The following is a 16,038-nucleotide window of genomic DNA, read 5'->3' on the forward strand; positions in this document are numbered from 1 at the left end:
TACAAACACGACCGTCTGAGAAGTCTAACACAGTTTAGAAGACTATCTATGAATGTTTGCGGCACATTTAATGTTTTTGAACGGTCTCTGGAGCTGTATTTACAACCAAGCGCAGTTTAAGGCGTTTCACCTGTAGTTTCTCTGACTGACCGTTTGATGGCGCTCATGTTTGAAACGCCCGTTGGAAGAGCTGACACAAGACAAACAAAAGCAAAAAACGGAAAAGGAAAAACAGACCACGAACACGAAAATACAAGTAAGTTGTCCCTTTTTAATGTCGGGACGTATTGTTTAATATCTCTTCTAGCAATTTTGTCTTAAATAAAGGTCTGCGGATACGGGAAAACCGCGGTAAACTATGACTATTGTAATCCCGATGCGGTAGGAAGTGAATATCACACATGCTTGACCTACACAACAAGCAGACAAATCATTGCACATTTATGTGTAACGTTTTATTCATGCATTTATATTGTGTACGCATGTGTCCCGAAGCACTCAGTATACTTTCTTTTGCATGCAAAGGGGAAAGGAAAATCTGATATGGAGACACAGGTATATGATGGGAATTTGTTCAATATTCTTGTGCATAAGAACAAGATACACGTTCTCATGTATTATTGTGTGTAAACGATGAATAATTTTGTGTTCAGATGAGGCAACGTGTGTTTACCGGGGTGGTCACGCAGATGCAGGAGCATCATGGGATTGTGGATCAGGAGGTTCATTTTCCAATGAGGTGTGTATGTTTGTTTTATTCTGCATTAATCAGTTATTATCTGTGTGTGGGATGATGTGAAGGGTTTGTGGTTTGTGCCGCAGTGTTGTGGTGGGTCGTATGCCTCTGGTGGGTGAGAAAGTGTTGGTGAAAGCGGTCCAGGACCCCCTGAAACCCATCAGCTGGACGGCACAGAAAGTCCAGACCCTGAACGGACAGGTAGGGAGCAATGTTTTGGGCTCATATGTTAATAACATGTTTCTATATTATACAAATATTTGGTCCCTCTTTACATTAAAGGGTTAGTTTAAAATGAACTTGATCCCATAATTTACTGGCCCTCAAGCCATCCTAGGTGTGTATGAGTTTCTTCTTTCAGCTGAACACAATCTGAGTTACAATAAAAAAAATCCTGGCTCCTCCCAGCTTTATATTGGGAGTGAATTGGTACCCTAGATTATGAAGCCCAAAAAACACATCTATCCATCATAAAAGTAATCCACACAGCTCCAGGGGGTTAATAAAGGCCTTCTGAAGCGATATATACATATATAGATATTTATATATCCATATTTATAACTTTATAAAACAATAATCACTGGCTTTCAGTAACGGCCATGTGCGAGTCTAGTTCCGGCAGAGCTTCAGAAGGCCTTATTAACCCATGGAGTCGTATGACTTTACTTTTATGATAATGGATGCGTCCATTCACTCCCATTATAAAGCTTGGAAGAGCCAGGATATTATTAATATAACTCAGATTGTGTTTGGCTGAAAGAAGAAAGTCATAACCACCTAGGATTGTGGTTGAGGGGGAGTAAATTACAGAAACATTTCCATTTTGTTTTGAATTTTCAAAGCCTAAATTCGTTCAATCTTATCTTAAAATTACAACAACAAAATACTATTTTGTTTATAGAAGTATGTAAAGTTACTACATATTTCCTGAGAATATTATGAATGAGTGTATAATTAACATATTATTTTCAAGCCAGATTGTTTGAACTGTTTCTCTGGTTCCTTTCTGTCAGCCGTTCAAATCTCCTCCTCCGCTGTTGCCGTCCATGTCAGCCAATATGAAGCCTGGCATTTTAGGGACCAAACCTCAACCCCTGCTGAAATCCCCCAAAATTCCTCCACTGATTCCCAGTATGCAGCCAAACTCTGGTACGTAACGCAGTGCTGTTATCGTTAACTAATACGATTAAAAAGTGCCCGCATTATGCTATTTAAAAGGCTACTCGTTTTGTTTGGGAGGCTTCTACAATAGGATTACATGCATCCAAGTGTACAAAACACTTTCCTCATAATATACGTCACCTAATTTCTTTCAGTGTCTGATACACTCTGTCCATAATGAGCGCTGCTGCCGCAACCTGTGTTACCGTCATGTAACTGTGTGATATGTCACAGGTGGAATGATCCAGATGTCCCATCACCAGCAGATGCCCTGGAACGGTCCGTTTGACGGCTGGGGTGGAGGACGGAAGAGACACGCTGAGATCATGGGAGGACGGAGAGGTGGACGCTGGTGAGTCACAGTGACCTGGAATACTGTGTGTACTGCATGTTATTTTTCCAAAATACTTTCCAGTATGCAACTTTAAATGTTTTATAACTATATTTTCCTGCATTTTGAGGAAATAATCATATCATTTAGCATTTTGAATAAAATGTTATATAGAGTTTTTGCAAGTCTCGTCAAAATCAGTCAAAATTCTAGACTAGAAATGTGAGGTCAAGTCGAGAGCATTGCATTGTAGGATACATTTGTTCAGTTTTTGTTGAGAACAGCATTTATTTGAAATTCTGTAACGTTATAAATGTCTTTACTGTCACTTTAGATTAATGTAATGCTTCCTTGCTGAATAAAAGTTTTTAATTCAAAGTGTATGTGCATACTACTACTATACTTTCTTTCAAATGTTGTAGTCAGCATGCCATTCTTTTTCTGCATCCTAATTTTTGGTTACATGAACTGATTTCAGCGTCTCGTTCTGTTGTTTTTGAGTGCGTGCCCTTGAAGGCTGTCCTGTTTTTAACATGCTGACGTGTGTCCTTGTTGCTCTTTGTGGTGTGACTCAGGGAGGATGGTGGCGGAGGACCATGGGGATCAGACGCCATGCACCAAAAACGGAAAAGATGGAGGGCGGTCTCCGAGGAGGAAGTGCCCAAAAAAAGCAGCTCCGTAACCACACGCAGAGCGCCGCTATTTTCCTGTTTCTCTAGGGACACGTAAGTCAGTCGAAAACAGCACTGGGAACTGACCTGCTTCTGATTAAACATAAACTCATTGTCATTTCTTTTTGACTTTTTCAGCCAGGTCTGTGATTATCTGGAGCTTCAGCGGCGGTACCCGCACCTGCACCTGACCTCCAACCTCTTCCACCTCCAGCTGTCCTGGACTGAGAGCTTCCCGCCCGACCAGCCTCTTCCTTTGAGAGGACCGTGTGTCTTTAACATAGGATCAAACCAGACAGAAACCAAAGAGGAGGCCTGCGAGGCCACGGATGCCACGTTTGCTGTTAAGGTACAAGTGCCTCTCTTTTTTCCCCCCGGTAATGTGATCATGCAAGACTGAAATTCTCCTGAATGCATTGATCAAGAATAGCTCTGTTCTCTCTGCAGGTTCTGTTGTTTTCTATGCCGTGCCTTGAGGACTTGTATTCACAGTGTTGTAACCTCTCAAAGGACGGTCAGACGCAGAAGGAGGCTGTGCATCCCACTACACTTCTCAAGGTAAGAACATCTGAGCTCACAGGACGTCCCATGAAGCTTCTGAACTGCTGTCGTTTCTAAAAAAAAAGAAAAAGTAATTTTTACTTCTTGATAGCTTTCTTTTCTGATGGATATAATTGAGGCTGTTTAGGTGGGAAAAATAATATTAAAGGGGTACTTCAGCGCTGGGAAGATGAACCTGTATTTAAACTGGGTCCTTAATGTAGTAGAAATCTGAAATTATTTTTTAATTTGGTGCTTTCTATACTGAGAAAAGACAGAAAATGTATTTTTGTCTCATGGGGATGAAAGACAACAATTCCCAGAATGCTTTGCTGCCCTATGAGGCCACTCCCAAAGCCACCGCTACTGGATTACTGATCACTTGCCCACCGCGTTCATCTTCATTAAATCAGTTCAGTTAGAGAACAAACACTACAATTAAAAACACACTGAACATGTCTGTTCAATATGTGACAAACGCTGCAGGAGTCAGATTACATAGTGCGCTTTCACACACAACCCATAACGGTCCCGGATCACGTGACATCCGGATGTGACGTATAATGGCGAGCGATCTCAGCTTCAGCGCGGATAGTAAGGAGCTCCGTGGTCTCGACTTGTGTCCAGTTTGCGCACATTTCTGCTTGTTTAATTTTAGTTTCTTTTGTATACGAACACTCTCTGCGTTTAAAACACTGACGAGCTCTTCTGGCACTGCAGGGTTGTATTATTGAAAAAACAAGCTCTAGGAGTCGCAAGATAACTACGTACACGTTGCGGCATTAGTTTTGGCTTTTGTTCACACAGCGCTCATCCCGGATCAAACCCCGCAATGTTACTTGGTCCCCGACCTGGGTTCAATTCGGTAATCAATTGCGGGATGTGGTTACTTTCACACGGAAGGCGACCCGGCAATGTTCCGGGAATATTGCGGGTCCGACGTGCAGTGTGAAAGGGCCTATACATTCGTGATGAGCTGAATGAGCTCTCGTGATGAGAGCTGGGGTAAACGCGACCGCACTCGCGGCATAGATCATTTGAATATACTCCAGGGTTTCTACTGATACAAAGCCATATGCTAATCGCTGAAGTAACCCTTTAAGTAATAATATCCTCAGCTTACTCTCATTTTCCAATCAAATCCTCATATTAAAAAATTAAGTTCCGTCTTAATCATAAGTTCTCAACTAAGTTTGCTTACAAATGAATTATTTTTTCCCTTAATATTAATATTACAACAAAAACAACTTTTAATATTAAAGAGGACCTATTGTTCTTTAGTGTGTAATGTGACAGTTTGAGCATGAAAATGGGATTTCCTCTCTATATCAGTGTCAGTGTTTCTGAACTCCCTGAAATGCTGATTGGAGTCTTGAGTTTTCTTCCGGGAACGAACACGTCACAGAAACGGGAACTAAACAGAGCGTTACTGACACACTGGGAAGAGAGGAGCAGCAACAATGGAGAATATGGGGAAATAATGTTTTTTTGAACATTTAAACATAAAACCCTGCTCTAGTAGAGCTCAAAAACAAAATCAAGACTATGAAAAGGGCATAATAGGCCCACTTATATACTTTACAATAATCTAACTTATGGGTTCTGCACACTGTGCGATTTTTCAAAATCCTTTGCGAATGTCCCTTGTCAGACTGTACGAACATGATCACCATGTCACACTGTAAGATCTCAGTTGACATTAATGTCAGACTGCACGATAGTTAAGGCGCGCTAAAAACGGACGCGCGCAGAAAACTCACCCGGAGCTTTATATCATCAATGAATGACGCGTTGGGTGACAGTGAGCTGCATTACACGCGGGGCTGAAATGCTGGCTACAAATAAATCTCTAGCTCTCGTTTTGGTCATAGTTTGTCTTGAAAAACGGAGATATTTGACTGTCGTCGTAGGAGAAGTCACACTGCAGGATTGTGTGCCAAATCTTCTGACACTGCCAGAATTTCGTCTGAGGTAAAATTTGATCGCAGCGGTCATTAATCGGCTGCCGGTGAACATGTCAAACTAACGACCAAAGACGTCAGATTTTAGCCTAGGATCAGAGGAATCTTTTAGGATTTGCTAAATTTGTCTCAGACGGCCAAATCATGGCCAAAATCGCACAGTGTGCACCCGGCTTTACTAAAATAAAACGGTTAAAAAAACTTAATTTTAGAGAACTTAAACATATTTTCACTTAGTAACTATTTTTTCTGTTTGTTTCTATTTAGAAAAAAATTACAAACATGCAGCTTTGTCATAATAATAGCAGAAATACTGGGGGAAGTGACTTGCCTTAAATTATGTTGAACAACAGTGGGTCAAAAAGCTTGACTCAAAGTCTTCTCTACATTATTTCCTGCTAAATATTCTGTATCACTCATTAATATGTTGCGTTATCTTTTATGATGAAGTTAGGTGACTTAATTTGTTCTTCCTCTTTGGTGTAGTTCTTGTTGGTGGAGAGTGGAGGTGAACTGCGGCTCCCAGGAGGCCTCTGGTCTCCCAAATTGGACGGAGCGAACCCAATAAAGGACAGCTCAACGCTGGTCAACACTGCGGTCCGCTGCATTAAGGATCTAACCACTGTAGACCTCTCACCCTGCACGCAGTGGTCTGTACACTTAAGATATCAGACATTTAATGTCTCATATGTTGGAATTTCCGTTCCATTTTAAACTACCATTCTTTTATTCAGCAAGGAAGACTTAAGTTGATCAAAAGTTACAGTAGACATTTATAATGTTACAAAAAATTGTATTTCAAATAAGCTATTCTTTTGAACTTTCTATTTATAAAAAGGCTCCTGTAACATTTGTATTGTGGTTTCTGCAAAAATACAAATCTGTTTTCAATATTGATAATAATAGTTATTTAAGCAGCAAATCATCATATTAGATTGATTTCTGCTGATAGATGTTTTCATATGTAAATGTAATAAATATGTCACCTCATATCTGTTACATATTAATTTGTATTGTGCTCATCACCTGTCTCTCCTCTCTAAAGGTACAAGATGGCGGAGCTTCGATATCTTTCAGGAGACAAAATGGAGACTGTTGTGGTGTTGTTGCCAGATGTGTGGAATTTAATGCCCGCAGAAGAAGAGTGGGCAAAATTACACGAAAAACAGCTGGTACTGCAACTATGCTTGAGTTTATGCTGACTTTATAAATATTATGCATAAGAAATATGCTTTAAAAAGTCACATCAGAGATGTCTTCTATATTCTCTGTTTTCTTTCCTGTCATCCAGGATGATGATGATTTGTTGCTCCTAGAAGGTCAGTCTGTGGTTTTTCACCCCTCTGATGGACTGAATCTGTCTGTCACGCCTCTGTCGTCAATGCTGGAGCCCCAGAGCCTTCAGACACGAGAAAGCTGTGAGGTGTGTGTGTGTGGTTACAGAAGTTAAGTGCTGCAAATTTGAAAAATAGTAACTTTTAATAATGCAAATAGTACAACTTGCATGTTAAACATGTTGTAAACGGCTCATGCATGATGAAAGCTTATGTCTCTCATGTACTGGTTTCAGGTAAGCTTGATGGCGGAGATGTTCAGCGAGATGCTCCAGAGGGATTTTGGGCTTCAGCTGTATCAGTGTCTCTACGGTCTGCCTCAGGGCCCCAGTGCCCCACTGACCGGTGTCAAAGAGGACAACAGCACTCCCACGGTACACTAGACTGCACACCAGTGTTATTTTAGTGTCATAGTGTTGTCAAAAGTACTGACCACGATACCAAATCAAGTACTGAAATTAAAAAATGTGGCGCTTTGGGCGCTGTTGAGCTGTAATCGTAAACACCTCTGACTGGCCGTTGTGCTCACACACTCATCGGATGTGCCTGTGATTGGCTACAATGATCAACGCACGGCAGCGGTTTGAAAGAACACGGAAGTGTTTTGAAAGCAGGAGCGTTTGAAAGCACAAACAGGCGTCGACCAGCAGACCGGTAGGCTTATAGACACCTGCTTTTAAACATTTCCGTGAAAAGCGTCATTGATGTATTTTTACAACATGTTTGTGAAGCGCTGATCATTGTAGCAAATCACAGACATATTAGATGAGCACATGAGCACAACGGCCAATCAGAAGTGTTTACGATTCCACTCAACAGCACTCAAAGCGTCACATTTTTAACATTTCTGTACTGATTTGGTATCGCGGCCGGCACTTTTGACAACACTAATGGCCATACTGAAAGTGACTGTGCCATTGACCAAAAAAAAAACCTGATCTAAAGTGTTATTTAAAGGGTGTGTTAGTAATATGCGTCTATAGGCGGGTGCACCGCGCGTACACTCTGCTTATTACACACACAGGGACGTGCAGCAGCATAAACACACATTTTTAGATATTAAAAATAAAAGGATTCCTCTATGTAGAGCATTCAGTCTCTCTTTTCGCTCGAGAATCTCGCCATGTAAATAGCGAATCCGCCATGGTGCGAGCGCAAATGGCTTTTAAAGGAAGTGGTAGATGAGACTGCTTGGTTTATTGCATGTTACGCCCGATTAAACGTTAAAACACACCGGTTGCACGTTAAAACACACCGATGTGCCTGGCACGGCATCTCTTTTTTTCTGTTGTTAAACTAGCAAAAGTGGATTCGGACACGCCCTAAGTGCACCTGCGTTGTGTGCTTCCGACCATGCGCTCAGATCAATAAAATAGAGCCTTCTGTTTGTTTTTTTACACTGTTTTCTTGCTTAAGGAGGATGAGCCCAAAACATCCAACAAACAGCCAGCAAAAAAGAAAGGATTGATTGATGCAAAGAAGAAAAAACTCAAAGAGAAGGATGAGGAGAAAGACAAAGAGGACGCCCTGCTGATGGATGATACTGAACCAGCTGAAAAACAATCTGAGCCTCTAAAAGAGACTAAATCTCAGAGCGCAGGAGGAGACGGCCAGAGCGGCAGCGCCTCAGACAATCAGACGTCCAAAGACAGTGTAAGAGCTCACGTTTCTGTTTGGATCTGAGTCACGTCTAGTGTTTCTCCTCCTAACATCTCTTTCTGTGCGCCTGAAGGAGCGTCCTCTAGGCTGGACAGCCGAACTGCCCCGTAAGGTGCTTCTGTCCTGGGTGTTCTTTGACCGCCATCTGACAGGAAGTCTTCGAGAAGCAGATCTGCTCAACATCCTGCTGTCTCTCGGCCTGTTTCTCAGCCCTGCTCAGGTAACATTTAACGCTTGAAATCAAAGAAAATAAGGTAGACATAAACGTTTGTATTGAAATTTTATTGTTCTGTAAAAAGTTATTACTATTAAATACTTTTTTTTATATATATATATATATATATAAATAAATTAGGGATGCAACAATACAGTTAGTCCACGGTTCAATACATACCTCGGTTTTTAACCACGGTTTTCGGTTGTGTTTTGTTTTTTTGCTATTCTATTCTTGGGCGACAGGAACAGAAAGAGGTTAAGGAGAAAAAAGACAATTGTTTTATTGCAAATCTCTTTCTTTATTTCACTAAAGAATTGAAAAAACCTTACTTAAACTTAACTTTACTTGGAAAAACCCCTTGTAAACATTCCTACTCTATTGTTTAATATAAAATAAATATATATAAAAATATTTACAGCGGCAAATCAGAGCTGTACAGCAGCATTTAAGTGTGAAATTGAATGAATAAATATAAAAAATAAAGTACTACATAGACTTCACTATAAAATATACATTGATTCTTAGCTACTGTATTAGTTTTTCAGTCAAGAGCAGTGAGTGATTTTCTTTCTTTTTTTGTTGAATTGACATTAACCTGATAACCGTCACGAGGACGAGGACGTGCTGAAGCTCTCTTTGCTTAAATTAGCTCAAAATTACTATCAGGTGTAAGTAATTACCGTGACAAACTATACATCATTAAAAAGATCTAAGACTAAAGTTTAATTTTTTTACCTCTGTTTTATTCTCAAAGTCTTATAATGACCGTAATGTGTTAATATGTGCCAGGAGTTATGAATATGATCTTGGGCGTCGCTACCTTTTGATTGTAATATGCGCTTCATTTGCTCCCATTCATAAAATACTCCTCTGTGGTCGTCATGAAGACACTCGACAAAACAACTTCCCTCAGGGCTTTTACTTCAAATGTGTGCAGATGTGGAGAAATATTGATAGATTCTCACATGTTTGAGTCAAATTTTTATACAGAGAAGTATTATTTATTAAATCTTTATCCAAAATCCACGGATGTATGATTATGAGCGCAGTATACTGTGATATGCTGTGTTTTCAATTCATTCTGGCAGCCGGAGGGCGCTGGAAAGTTGTACTACTGAAAATTCACTCCCATGTGGAACACATGAAGAACAGACACACCATGTGACATTCAGGAAGTATCTGACATTTTCAAAACAGCTTCGTTAGATCGCTATTTTATGCATATAGACACGTTTTAAGACCATAAACACACAATCGCGGCAATATATGGTTGGTCTGTATTCTTTATGCCATGTTGGGTGGTTTCATAATAGATGATATTTATAATGCAATGCTATTCCACATAGCTTTTAGCATTGTATATTTTCTGTCAGATTTTTTGACCCGAAGCTATATGAGATCACATATTGTTATATAAAACACTCTACATATAAATTATAAAGTGATATGAAGCAAGTTTTGAATAAAACATGATTTTAATCGTATAAATTGTTGTTTTGCTGGTGTGCTAAGCTAACATGTTAGCTTGCCCTAGATGCACCTGCCACTGAGTAAATACTTATTTTTATGAACATTTTCTAAATGTAAAACTACTGAAATGCTTATTTGGACGATATGCATTCAATAGAGTCTCAGTGAGGGTAAAGTGAGAGGTTTGATTTAGAAATGAGGTTTGAATAGAACAGTTTGAATAGAGAATCGTTAGTAATTATAATGCAGACAAAAGAATAATAATTGGAGCCATAACCAGTCTGCAGAAGTGTGAATGTGTGCCGGGGAGACAAACTGAATGGGGCAGTTTGCACCTCTAAACAATAGAGGCAATATAGCGAATGAAATTTGAGAAGATGTGGCAATAAACATCAGTTGATATTTCAGCGATATCTCAAAATAAAATCACATGAAACGATCTTGTAAAACGTTTAATAAAATTCCGAGTTTTAGACTGATCATCTTCAGATCTGAAATATAACATGGTCAGACTTGTGGCTTTAGCTGCAGTGCATTTCTAGATTTCTCCAAGGCCCACTTCAATTTTATTTTCATAAAGATATTTCATACAAATAAATTTCTAATAACTTTACAAAACTTTGAAGCTTATTATAGCTTTTTTTGATTATAAAAAATATTATCATTTTGACTTTACAGTAAACTGCCAGGTGTCTGCTTTCAAATGAGACCATAATTATGCTTTTAGTGCAAAGGATTCACAAACTGTATTTGTTTTAGTCTGAGTATACATTTCTTAGGATTTTTTCAAAATTTGGAAGTCAGCTTAACAGTTAAAGGGATAGCTCACTCAAAAATGAAAACTGTCATCGAGAAATGAATACAGGTTTGAAACAATACTAGAGTGAGTAAATAATGACATAATTTTAGAGGTGAACTGTCCCTTTAAGGACAGCGTGTTCACTAGGCTTCGCTAATGTGTGCATCTTATATACAGACACATGCCGATTTTACTTTCACTTTAGACATAACCGACTGTTAATGTTAACCTTGTGTGTATTTGACAGTATTGACGCAGTAAGTTTACTTAGTCCAGTAATCACATGTGTTTGACAGGACTTTAGTGCGCATGCTAGGAAAAGCGCATGTTAAAACGAATGAAATGTTTAACCGGCAAGGCTTTAAAACCCATGCAAATAATGAACTTTGTGAATAACTATAGCGTTCCATGAGTATAACTCTACTACTAACGTGTGATGTGAATGTATGTCGTAGCTATTTTGGGGTGGAGGCAAATGATAGAATTTGTAGAAAAATTATTAATTCAACGCAAAACTGAAAAAAACGCAATTCACAAACGCATATTGAACTGTGAATGCCGTACCGAACGGTTCAATATTATATTGAGAGTTTTGGCATCCCTTTTATATATATATATATATATATATATATATATATATATATATATATATATATATATATATATATATATATATATATATATATATATATATATATATATATATATATAAATAATAATACAAACAAAATCATAAAAACAATAATTATTATTGCTATTATCATAAAATACTTTTATTTAAAAAGTTTTTTTACTCAGTTTTTGTACCTTTTTTACATGCCTGAATATTATTTTGTTAATTTCTGATAAGTATCAATGTGATGGCTCAATTTAGTGATTTTGTTTTTGTTTTAATTAGAGTATTATGTTGATGCTAACATCAAACTCGATAGAGCACAACAGTAGCCACCCACTTTTTCAAGTGCTTTGTTCCAGACATATTTTATTATTTGTTTTCTCAATAAAGTCCTTTAAGAATTCAAAGGTATAGAGACTCAACGTCACAAACTTCGCAAAAACGGACAGACACTGGGCTCTTGAACTGCACTGCAAAAAAACTGTACTGTTTTCCAGGACAAATATCTTTAAAAAAAAATCCTAAATCAAGATGCATTTACATGAGAAGCAAAATGACCTTAAGATGTAATAATAAAAATGCTGATGGCAGTGGAAAGTTGTACGGGTGATCTACTGAGAATATGCAAGTTCATTGTCATGTCAGGCACAAAATGGTTTATAACTTTTTAGTTTATAAGGTTTTTTGGGGGGGGGCAGTAATAATGCTGAAAATACCACTGAATTGACTACTGCAAACCTGTGATGATCTCATCGCCTGATTGATCTACATCCACCCATACATTTTGCGTCTGAAAGGGAAACTCCTACAAATGCATATGCAATAAGATCAAGTGCAAAAATAACCCTGTCCACGCCTTTTAAGCACTAATTTCTCACTGTGTCTTTAGTAAATCCTAACAATAGTTTTGATACTCCTGGGAGATATTTGTTATTATTGTGAGTACATTTTTTGATCAAGCCTTAATATCATCTGTCATTAGATACTCATGGAAACCAAAACAAAAATAGAGTATTTTTTCTTTCTTTTGCAGTGTACTGACTTGCATTCTTCGATTCTAAGTAAAAAATAATATATCTGAATTGTGTTTGCTTTCCCATCTGTCCTCAGGCGCAGGATCTGGTCAGAAAGGCTGCGGTTGGCGGGCTTTGCGTCTACAGAAATCTGTGCGGCCGCTGGTCAAACAGCGATCAGACAGACGGCAGCTTCAGCGCTGAGGGTGTGTGTGCTGTAAAACCATGCAATCTGGTAATGCATGAAAACACATTTATGCGTAGCATTCTAAAACTCTCACCGCGTGCTCCTCTCAGGGAATAAACCGATGTTGTCCGGACCGCCGAGCAAAGAGAGAGGGTCCACCCGTCGCACCACCAACACAGATATGGTGAACTACAGAGGGAATGTCATTAACTTACCAAACCTACTGCAGACGCTGGAGAGCAGCAAAACGGCCCAGAGGGAGCTGGAGAAGTGCGTTGCAGCACTGCAGTCTAGACTCGGTGAGAAATATATTGACTTTTTAATCGATTCTCTTTTTTTTTTATTCTTAAAACCCAAAAATGTATCTTTCAGTCGAGCACGATCTGAAGCATAAAATGGTCCTTAATGAGTCATGGGTGTGTTTTAGGTGTAATGTGCAATAAACCAATCAGAGTCTCATCTCCCATTCCCTTTAAAAGCCAGTTGTGCTCACGCCATTGTGGATTCGATATATACATGTTTACAATTTTACATCAATTTGTGAGCAGAAAGACTGAGCGCTTTCCAGAGAGGAATCCTTTTATTTTCAATATTTAAAAAATGTGTGTGCGCTGCTGTGCGTCCTTGTGTGTGTAATAAGCAGAGTGTAGGTGCGTTGTGTGCCCGCCTATAGGCGCATATTACTAACTCACCCTTTAAATAACACAAAAATACTGAGCTATTGAATTTAGAGCAGGGTTTTGTTGGCAAATTGAGCAGTCGTTTTCATTTCCTCAAAACAGCAACACACAAATAATGTGCCTGAACACACCTGGTTATCAGACCAGCACGTCCATGGGTGAACAAACGCCTTCTGTCACTTTAGACCGGACGCACGGATCTGTTATACTGTCACGCATGCATTTTCTTTCTCAACTGTTTACGTTTAAAATAACTTACTGTAGACATGAATATTTGCTAAGACCGGCATTTTGACGTTTTGTATTTTTAACTATTTATGTGCAATAAGCAGTGAAAAATAACTCAATTTAGTGCTTTGTGCGCACACTTTGTGTGTAACCAAAATCTGTGTGAATCAGTAAAATTATCCACAGTATGTTTCGGCAATATTTCGGCAATCTCACGCCGAAATTAAAGCCCTGTAACAGCAACAATATTCCTCCTGACAGAGCAGATGAAGCGAGTGAGTGAGGGGAGGCGGGTTTGTGTGTCACTCGCTGTTCGAGAGATGAGAGAGAGAGCAACTAGTATTGTGTGTTTATTCTTCGGAAAATGAGCATTAGAAGCATTTCAGATATTTTGATATCGATATGCATTTACATTGATTTATTTTTGACAAAAATGTATATATTTTATATATGATATAAAATAAAATATAAACTGCATTACACTCCACTGCTGAAATCCACCCGGGTGAGTTGGCGGGTGTTAAATGTCAATCCCTCATCAGAATGTACATAGAAAGAACTACGAAATCAGTATCATGTCTCGCATAATAGAAATGAATCTAATCAGAATGACAAACTTGTGATTCTAAATCAAATAAAACTGTAATGCATTAAGCGTCTCAATGCTTTATTTCTGCCATTATAGTCATGCACAAGTTTTAATGCATGTCTTTGGTTTACCGTGTGATTCAGAAGCAGCAGACGCGTTGCAGGCCTGTAAAGAACAGGAGCAGAGCCAACAGAAAGAGCTGAAGAAGAAACTGGAGAAAGCTGAGACCCTCAACAAAACATACGAGAAGAGTCTGAGAGAAAACAGCGGTCAGATGGTCTCTGTCATTGAGAAGATGCAGAGGATGGTCGAACAGGTGACGTCCTTGACTGTTTGAGCGTTTTACATGCATTTTAGACTTTATCATTTGACAGATTTGTTATGTTTTTACTGTTTAGACGACGGCCCTTACAACTGCGAATGCAGGAAAGGATGAGAAGGTGTAGAGCCCCATCAGATGCTGATGCAATGGTGTTCGAACCGGCGAGAATAAAAGAAAAACTAGCCTTTGTTTCTTTGCTTTAATTTTTTTTTTGTGGGGGAAAATTTGTTTTCTCATGCACATTTGTAAAGGTTTTAATAAAAATTGAAGTTTTGCTGGTTCATTTTGCTTAATATGAAAAGAAAACACTGATTTATTTATGTAGTGTTATTTTATTTTGTTGTTAAATTCTGGCAGCTACGAAAATATGATCCTTCCACAAAACTCATAAACAGAGATACAGATATGACAACTTATTCGTAATTCGATATAATGTTTTTCTTGTCTTCTCCTTTCTTTTTTAAATGTGATGATAAAAGTGTTTTAAATGACAGATTTCTGGGTTGGTTTTAACTTAAGAAAAGAAAGGTTGAAAACAAGCATGCAACATTTTATTTTTTGGAAGAAAGAAAAATAACTTTACTGTACTTCAGATTTTTGTGTGTGTGTGTACTGAAGCATTTCCTTACTGTTTGAAACCATCCACAGCCATAATTATTCTTTAGTGTTTGTATAGTTAGTCTAGTGTTTAGTCTAGACTCAAGTTTAGTGGAAGTACTGCCTGAATTCTCCCTTACAATTAAAGTAGTTTGGATATGACTCAACCCAACTCTATTTGTGATGAGCCGTTGTGAAAATGAATACATTTTTAATAAATAAAAAAAGTCTGAAACTATTTAGGAAGGTTTTCAAACACTACAATATAGACTTATTTTGGATTTAATTGGCGAAAATATTTGTTGTCTTTTTCTCAGGGACCATTTATATTTTCTAATAGGCCGTTTCTGAACAATTCCATTTCAAAGATGTCAGAATAGACTGAGTAAAATTAAAAACAAATCACGTGATATGATATATATGTGTATATTCTTTTTGTTTTGTCTATTTTTAATTCACAAGAAGACCACATTTTGTTTAGTGATGAAGTTGGCCAATAAATAAGATCATCAAATCATAATGTATTTGTCATTATATTTTGATAAAAAGTCCCAAAATTCCACAAAAAATAAATCTCTTTTTTTCTCCCTTTTTTTGGTTTGATTAGTGTTTTTGATCCACTTTCCATCGTCAGCCGAAGAATACTTATAATGTGAATAATTCAAGAGATCCCCCAAAAGACCATGATTTGCTCACCCTCCTAGGTGTATATGACATTCTTCTTTCAGACAAACACAATCAGAGTTGTATAAAAAAAAGTCCTGGCTCTTCCAGGCATTATAATTAAACTGAATAGCAGGCCAAAATTTGAAGCCCAAAAATGTGGATCCAATAATTTTAAAAGTATTTAAAAATATCTGTATTTAACATTTTATGAAGTAAAATAACTAAGACCGCCTAACGTAATCAATTTGCGAAAAAAAAATC

The 16,038-nt window shown here is 38.1% G+C and overlaps 1 protein-coding gene across 2 annotated transcripts; it reads left to right on the forward strand.

The window, feature by feature from the left end:
• Positions 1-131: 131 nt before the first annotated feature.
• Positions 132-15,704, forward strand: ccar2 (cell cycle and apoptosis regulator 2). Of its 2 annotated transcripts, XM_067433540.1 has the most exons (19): positions 143-256; positions 526-555; positions 654-739; positions 823-937; positions 1,750-1,885; positions 2,132-2,249; positions 2,804-2,953; positions 3,038-3,248; positions 3,347-3,457; positions 5,887-6,050; positions 6,446-6,572; positions 6,692-6,823; positions 6,971-7,108; positions 8,151-8,387; positions 8,467-8,613; positions 12,606-12,714; positions 12,806-12,994; positions 14,336-14,508; positions 14,591-15,704. In XM_067433540.1, the coding sequence occupies exons 2-19, from the start codon at positions 544-546 to the stop codon at positions 14,636-14,638; spliced, it is 2,403 nt and encodes an 800-aa protein (XP_067289641.1). In that variant the 5' UTR covers positions 143-256; positions 526-543; the 3' UTR covers positions 14,639-15,704. The 2 variants fall into 2 exon arrangements, with proteins under 2 accessions (XP_067289642.1, XP_067289641.1); XM_067433541.1 differs by lacking the exon at positions 526-555 and having other exon boundaries at positions 132-256.
• Positions 15,705-16,038: the final 334 nt, after the last annotated feature.

The sequence above is a fragment of the Pseudorasbora parva genome, chromosome 23 (assembly GCF_024679245.1).
Source record: "Pseudorasbora parva isolate DD20220531a chromosome 23, ASM2467924v1, whole genome shotgun sequence".
Taxonomy (NCBI): domain Eukaryota; kingdom Metazoa; phylum Chordata; class Actinopteri; order Cypriniformes; family Gobionidae; genus Pseudorasbora; species Pseudorasbora parva.

Excerpts from the sequence above, each read along its gene's own strand:
- ccar2 (XM_067433540.1), top strand. Across the intron at positions 938-1,749 it reads TCCAGACCCTGAACGGACAG|CCGTTCAAATCTCCTCCTCC; the intron begins GTAGGGAGCAAT and ends CCTTTCTGTCAG. Across the intron at positions 8,614-12,605 it reads TGTTTCTCAGCCCTGCTCAG|GCGCAGGATCTGGTCAGAAA; the intron begins GTAACATTTAAC and ends ATCTGTCCTCAG.